General features: G+C 32.0%; 1 protein-coding gene across 1 annotated transcript; it reads left to right on the top strand.

Annotated features, from left to right (window-relative positions):
- The first annotated feature begins 3,392 nt into the window (after nucleotides 1–3,392).
- Nucleotides 3,393–5,531, top strand: LOC131874345 (probable pectate lyase 18). Its single transcript, XM_059217679.1, has 5 exons — nucleotides 3,393–3,559; nucleotides 3,991–4,621; nucleotides 4,890–4,993; nucleotides 5,104–5,242; nucleotides 5,325–5,531. Exons 1-5 carry the CDS (start codon nucleotides 3,393–3,395, stop codon nucleotides 5,529–5,531), a joined length of 1,248 nt encoding a protein of 415 aa, XP_059073662.1.
- The last annotated feature ends 2,834 nt before the right edge of the window (nucleotides 5,532–8,365 follow it).

Below are 8,365 nucleotides of genomic sequence, written 5' to 3'. Positions count from 1 at the left end.
TAGGTCAACCCAAGAGTATAGCCAGTAATCCTTAGCTTGACTAAATCCATCCATTGATTATTACCATTTATTTATAATTAGATTAGTAGTAGATCAATAAAATAGATATTTATTTATATATTAATAAATGCATAGAGTAGCATATATCAATATAAGAATGCAAGTAGTTATTAAGAGAATTTAAGTAAGAGGTGTAGAGATGTTATTAAAGCTTAAAATTTATTAAGTTATAGCTTTAAACGTATAGAAATAAATTCATTAGTCAACAATATTAAACTTGAATATATTCTTTCTGTATATCTTAAGATGAATAAGTTATTATTTGAATGCCTCTACAATACTTTGTTTAGATTAAAAATAGAAAGACTTTTTAAAATCACAAGACTAATATATAAAATAGGATAATAAGGATAGTAATGAAAGAAATGGACTCTTGGGTCAAGGGTAAGATGTAAGCCCTTATCCCTTACCATATAGAAATAATAAATTTTGTTTTTTATTTTGTGATTGTTGAATATTGAACTCTGACTTAGTGAAAACTCTAATGATAATATCATAGTTTGTTTTTTTAAATGTAAAGGATAAGGATGGAATTTCATATTAATCTCATGTTGACATGTTCATATAGTTTCTTGACTAGATGATAGTTCCTTATCATTAAATGGTTAACCATCTCTAAAGTTTATGACTATATATATAAATATTAAATGGATTTGATCTTATATTTTGATTGTTTGATCATGATAACACTTTTTAATCAAAGGAGTGATTAGATGAATATGATATTGAATATTATAATCAAATCTAAGGTAGAAAGTTTATTCTAAGATGGAAAATATATTCTATTGTCAAAATATTTGAACCAATTAGATTTAATGAATGAAACTAAGTTATTTATGATAATCATTTATTATCAATTTATAACATTTTAATGATATAATGTTAGTGAATTTATGCATCATATAATAACTCATGAATTAGTTTTTAAGTATATCATTTAGAAGATTTAATAATGAATTAGCATTTAATATGTCTTTCATGATATCAGGTTAATTAGATAGATTGATAGTTACCTTTTCTTTTGTACTCTTATACATGTGTCTGTATGAGTTTTATACTCTCAAGATCATGTTTAGACAAATCTTGTTATTGGTATTCTTATGTACTAATGTGTTTGAAATCAATTTTGATGCTAAATTTAATTATCAAGAAGATAATACTTGTTAGATGCTTCTATTTTCCTATGACTACTTTGTATACTTGTGCATTCAATTCTTGTTTGTGTAAATGGATGGTGCTAAACATGGAGAACCATATAAGGATTGAGTATCACCCTCTATATATCTATCAACAAATGACTTAAAAAGATGCATTGGGAAAAACATGTTTTATCAAATTTTAATATTATACCATGCTACTACTTTTGATCATTTAAAACTCATACTCTTTGCCATATCATAATATTGTTATATTAGCATGTGTGTGCACGTGCACACACGCACACACACAAACATAGAGAGAGAGAGAGAGAGAGAGAGAGAGAGAGAGAGAGAGAGAGAGAGAGAGAGAGAGAGAGAGAGAGAGAGAGAGAGAGAGAGAGAGAGAGAGAGAGAGTATATCATGCTACATAGATTCCATCACTCCTACTTGTTTAAGATTTCTCGACATCTTTGCGTTGGGCCAGGTATTCTTCATGCCAAGAAGAGTTTCAGGGGAGTGTAAAGATTTGTGGTTGGGTAGATATGTTCTTCGATGATGCTCTCACCCAATGTGTGCTTGTTGGAGATAGTGTCTCGTGAGTTCCTGTTAGGGTTACCTTAATTTTTGTACTCTTTGTAATTGACCTTTTGAAGCTATGTAAAGGAAATTGTTTCCTTATGATAGGGCTTGTCAATGGCTTTTGTACTTAAACATCATGTTTCCATTCTAATATATTTGAACATGTTATTTTAAATGTTTTAGAATAATGCTTATTTTATGCTATATCATTATTTTAATAATATGGAGGTCCTTATAGTTTGAAATTATTATTGTCTCAAAACATTAAAAAATATCAAAATTCACACATTACTAAATCATGTGAATGGACATTGATATATTCAAAGCAATTTCACTTGTATTTGGGTTTGCTTCAAGTAAGATAAACAAATTTACCAAATATTTAATATATTTTCCATGTCAGTACATATAAGAGGCATTTTAATAATTTATTATTTTTGTATTTATAATTTAATAACAAGTCATCTAGTGTAAAATTGTTGTAATAATAAGAGGTGGTAGAAAATTTCGATAGAATTTATGATATAAGGACTCATGTTCAACTTTAATATTATTTTATGTGGCATGGAAAGTGAGATGTCTACTTCTAAAAATGGTTTACAAATCCAATCACATAGAACTATTTGGACTTTTGTTGATGCTATTTAAATGATTTTTATTTGATAAAAATATAAATCTCACATAATTAATTACTCCATCTAATAGTAAAAAACTATAAGTATTAAAAAGCTTTCTATTATTCACAGCTCCTTTTTATAAGTAAGATCTACACAATTAGAAGTTCTAGAAATGAATGATCTTATTAGATCAAAATAAATATGTCTATTATACCTAATTATCCTCGTGACGTCACACATAGCAAATAAAACTCCAATTATTTTCACTTCGACCTATTTTTCTCTAACATAATCATCCATTCATTATGTTTTATTGCGTTAACATAAAGAAGTTTATCCTACAAATATACATTTACAATCTATTAAGTTTCGATATGTTAGATTCTTTGGAATTCTAATTTTTTCCACGATAAAAAAAATGAAGAGCGCGGGAACCATGTGAGCGCGGGAACAACATGCGAGAATTTTATACCAAACTTGGTCGCCCATCCCCGTGCAAATTACGGAAGAGGAATGTCATTTATAACCAAAGACAAACATACTTGTGGGCCATATCACCTTTGCCAATGTTTCTCATGTTTTAATGTGAAACCCAAAGAAGTGTTACTACTGAATAACTCAATGGAGTCACCATGGAAAGCAGAGACGGATAAAATGCCGCGTCCACCACATCCATGAAAGTTTCTATATCTATGTTTTTCAAATAGATTTGGAGAAAACTCTCAATTCAGAAAAACGTCGGAGTAAACATTCTAAGAAACGTTGGAGGAATGCTCTATCACATCATTACTCACTATTGTTTATGAGTCAAGCGCTATAGTCATGTGCATTACCACCGTAATAATCGCACGGAGATAACGTGCACACAACAATTTTTCAAACGTCGGGGTCAAGATTCCCCCTTCTCTACAGATTTTGCACATGATGATTTTGTATATAAGATAGCCCAAAGCCATAGCATGTAATACAACCATTGCAGGTTTTCTCCTATCCAAAATGGCGAGCAGACAAGCCTTACAGCCATTGTTTCTTCTTCTTGCTGTCTTTTTCATCAAGTTAGTAATGGTGGAATCAATAAGAACCCCCTCCAATATGACTAAGGCTGAGAATAGTGATAAATATCATGTTGAGAAGCCGGAGCTTGTAGTTCAAATGGTAGAAAGGTAACCATTTCGCCTTTCAGATGATTTAGAAATTTTAGAGAATTTATTTATGGTAGTATAGAAATGAAATCCAATATCTTATTGAATTTAGTACATTAGTATGAAATCTTAAATGACAAGGTTTATTATAAATGTTCTATTTATTCTTATGCTGTTCCTCGACGTTTTCTTCACTGTAATTTCTATAATACTATTCTTGTAACTGTAGTTGGTATGCAGCAGTTATAGAACAAATTTCTATCACCCATATCATCATGCCATTGGATAATTAACAATTGTCGTCGTTGAGACAGATTCAATGAAAGAAAATTCACTACAGAAAAGATATTTAAGTCAGTTCAATTAAGAGAATTTCAAAGTCCTCGCATTTTTTTATAGCTAGCATATATTACAGACAGTTGAGATTATTTACTTCAAGAACTATTGTGCAGGAGTTTAAATAATTCGAAAAGAAAGCTGAGCTCGTGCGAAACGGGGAACCCCATCGATGACTGTTGGCGTTGTGATCCTAACTGGGTTAACAACCGAAAGAGACTGGCTGATTGTGCCATCGGATTTGGCAAAAACGCCATTGGAGGTAAGAATGGCAGATTTTATATAGTTACAGATCCAAATGACGATGACCCGGTCAATCCTCGACCTGGCACTCTGCGGCACGCTGTTATTCAAACCGAACCTCTCTGGATTATTTTCCAAAAAGATATGGTTATTCAGCTCAAGGAGGAGCTTATCATGAACAGTTATAAGACTATTGATGGTAGAGGTGCCAATGTTCATATAGCAAATGGAGCTTGCATTACAATTCAGTATGTGACCAATATTATCATTCATGGAGTTCATATCCACGACTGTAAACCTGCGGGAAACACAAATGTTAGGAGCTCCCCGACACATTATGGGTTTAGAACCAAGAGTGATGGAGATGGGATTTCCATCTTTGGATCAAGCGCAATTTGGGTTGACCACTGTTCATTGTCAAGTTGCGCAGATGGATTGATCGACGCCATCATGGGTTCCACTGCTATAACCATTTCAAACAGCTTTTTCACTCACCATGACAAGGTGCTCAAAACTGCTTTTTTGGTCTTCCATAAATATACTTTTCTTTGAAATTAGGTTTCACAATTGTATTTTTCAAAACTGCTTTTTTGGTCTTCCATAAATATACTTTTCTTTGAAATTAGGTTTCACAATTGTCTTTTTTATCCGAGGATTTTAGGGTAGGGTATTAAAAGCCTATTACTTGACTTGAACGAAAAAAATGTGAGTATTTATTAAATTGTCGATAGAACGCTATTTCTCAAGTCCAATATTTATTGGCTTTTTCCAGGTGATGCTCCTAGGACACAGCGACGCCTACACCGAGGACGTCAAAATGCAAGTAACAGTTGCTTTCAACCACTTTGGAGAAGGGCTTGTTCAACGTATGCCCAGGTGTGAATAGAATTTTGTAACAAACTGTATTCCTTGCACAAAGACCACGAATATACAGCTTGCTGAAGTTTATTTGCTCAAGTCTTTAAGATATTAACGTTATGATGCAGATGTCGACATGGATACTTTCATGTGGTGAACAATGATTACACCCACTGGGAAATGTATGCAATCGGGGGAAGTGCAAACCCCACCATTAACAGCCAAGGCAACAGATTCCTTGCTCCTGATTATCGATTCCACAAGGAGGTAAAAGACCTGTACATCTCATGTCTCTTATATCTTTGGTATTCAACGGTTGTAGTCTAGTTATAGTATGGGTAATGTGCAGGTTACAAAGCACCAAGATTCAACAGAAGGCAACTGGAGATCAGTGGGAGATCTTATGTTAAATGGGGCATTCTTCACACCATCAGGGACTAAAGAATCCTCAAGCTATGCCAAAGCTTCGAGTATGGCGGCAAGACCTTCCTCTATTGTGGGCTCTATCACTGCAAGTTCGGGTGTTCTCACCTGCAGAAAAGGTTCCAGCTGTTAGACCAAATGCGTGCATTATAGACAAATTCTTAGGAATCCCTCAATTCTGTTACTTTGCAAGCATGAGCACACGGAATGAGGCTTCTTAGTTATTTTAGTTTTGTTTGCCGAGACTCTCTTGTCATCTTTCACTAAAGACGAATATATGGAAAATATCGAATAATATTTTTCTCAAATTTGAAGTGTAGTGGTAGAACGTCAACCCAGTGTTTGTTTATATTATCTCGATTGTCACTTAAAAACATTTCTTAGGTAAATCTCACAAGAACTGCAATATATAGATAGGAAATAGTTGAATTTATGTTCATACCAGTAATTCAAAAAACTAATTTATGCAAATGTTTCTTGAAACTATGAACACACCCGGTGTAATTGTATACGACGCAACTAAATATATTCACTTGCATGGGGAATTATTAACCTTTTAAGTTAATTATGTGATTGTAGATTAATTTTATATTATACATGTCTAATTTGTAACTCTAGACCTTATCTATCACAATATATACTTTTTCTCTTTGATTTGCTAGATTCTATACTCCTCATTGATTATTAAGGACTTGGTATATTTATAACTACATCATAAAGATAGTGAAATAATCAATGGTCATGTTCTCCTAGTCCCTTAATTAGAATAGTTTTTCGATTGTGATAAAGATACTTAGATGTTGATTTTGATACAATATTTTTATTCTATTTAAAGTTCCAAATGAAAATGTTCATAAGTTCATTCTATATACGAATAAGTCAATGATTGCTTAATGGTCAATTAATGTCTTTAAATTTGAAGCCCTGCTAGATAATTCCATGTTTTACAAACTCAACTCCCAATGACTATGAGGAAAGAGGAGAATTTTAAAATTTGAAACAAATTTATTTTTCCTTAAAATTCAAGCCAAGCAAGATCAATCCTCAATGCTACAAAAATGGTCCGTTGTAAAAAGATATATAATACAATGATCATGGGTAAATGTATGCAAATATAGGACAAAAAATAATGGGAATGCATGAATATAAATATAGGTAGGATATAGATAAGGATGGATATATATTGATGTATGGAAATAGGAGTAGGAGAACATAGATTGAAATTAGGGAAGGTGCCAAACTTATTAAAAATGGTTTTTGCATGCCAAAAATATTTTTTCTTTCTAGTGACTGAAAAATGAGTTTCTAATGCAAAATTTAAAATGGCTCCTGTAAAAGTTTTTAAATTTTAACATTTGATTTCTAATTTTGTCCTCCAAGCTTTGATGTTTTTGAAAAAAAGGTCAATTGTGACTTTATCCAACCTTTTGGATGCTTTGGAAATGTTGAAAATTCTGCCAAAATTACCTAAATGCTACAATCACGCAAACCTCCCAAGAATATAACTATGCAAAGTAGATTATAGGGATGCTTATTCTTTTGTTAAGTTGTACTTATTATTAGGGCTATGCAAGGATGTAGGAGAAGAGAATACTTGGTTTTTTAATATTATAGCTATCAGTTAGTCTCAAATCTATAAAAGCCAGATATTAAAATTAACTGTACTAGACAACAAGTTCCAGTACCATGTTAGATTCTTTGGGAAGTGACAATCGGGCTAGAATCTCGTGTCTGACCTAGATCATGTGCAACTACAGTTAATAGATAATCGAATATCAAATAGTAGAGCCAAAATCTGAAATGAAAGAACAATATAGACAATGCAAGAGAACTTGAGAATACTCTTCATACACTCACCAAGCTACCAATAGGTGCATTAACTCCTACTACCCATAAAATATGGGAAGTTTTACCTACTTGATAAATGTCAAAATATGTAGCATAACCTCCTTAAGTGAAGATAGAAAGAAGTTATAATTAGTGGCATAAAAGCCAAAAGAGGGTGAGAAAATTAATTACCCTATAACCTACTAAAGGTAAGAACAAACTCGTGGTTATGGAAGGAGGCACAACAAGCCAAAAGGGAGTGTGTGACTCAATTACTCATGTGTTAGAAAGTGGTACATGTAGATTATGTATTTTTCCATGTTTATTCACATTAACCACTCCTAATAAACCAAAGAAAGATTAAATAATATTTGTAGGAAAAAGAATAACGCCTAACAACTACTATGTGGTAAAAGGCAAGGTTTCATTAGCATATAAATTGAAGCAATACTTATATGGTGTCCAATGATCTCCAAAATTATGGTTTCAAAAGTTTAATTCATATGCTATGTATTATAATCTAGTGTATTTCCTAATTATGTTGGTTGCCTATATAGCTGGTCAGATATTGGACTTTGGTTTTGGTGGGGTTGGTTTTATGTACTAGATGGTAGTCATCGGGGTGCCGATAATTGTTTCTTTTTTCCCCTATTTTTTGTGTTATGTTGTTTATAGACTTTACTTTCTACTGTATTGGGCGTTGGGCCCCTTAGCAACTATTTAATTATTAAAAATTAAACTTTATGATGGTAATCAATCTCTTTTTATCAATTTATGCATAGATCATTTGTTGATATTTGGTAACAATGAATGGATGATTAGAGATATGGTATATAAAATTTCAATACATTTCAACATAAACAATTAGGGGTTCCTATATGCATCCTAGGCATTGAAAAGAGACAGAAATAAGAAATGTTTGATTGGGATAGACTAAGTATGTTGAATTTGTGTTGTAATATTTTAGTATGCAGAATTATATGCTAGTAAATGTTTCTATTTTCTTGGGTACTAAGTTATTAGTTAAGTAATATATACGTCTTCACCGTTAAATGTAGAGTATATATTGCATGTTCCTTACACTAGTCTACTTCATATTCTAATTTATGTTATATTTTACATAAAGCTAGACATTGGTGA

Source organism: Cryptomeria japonica, chromosome 3 (assembly GCF_030272615.1).
Source record: "Cryptomeria japonica chromosome 3, Sugi_1.0, whole genome shotgun sequence".
Lineage (NCBI taxonomy): Eukaryota > Viridiplantae > Streptophyta > Pinopsida > Cupressales > Cupressaceae > Cryptomeria > Cryptomeria japonica.
Note: the sequence above shows the minus strand (reverse complement) of the source record. Positions and strands in the feature narration are given on the sequence as shown.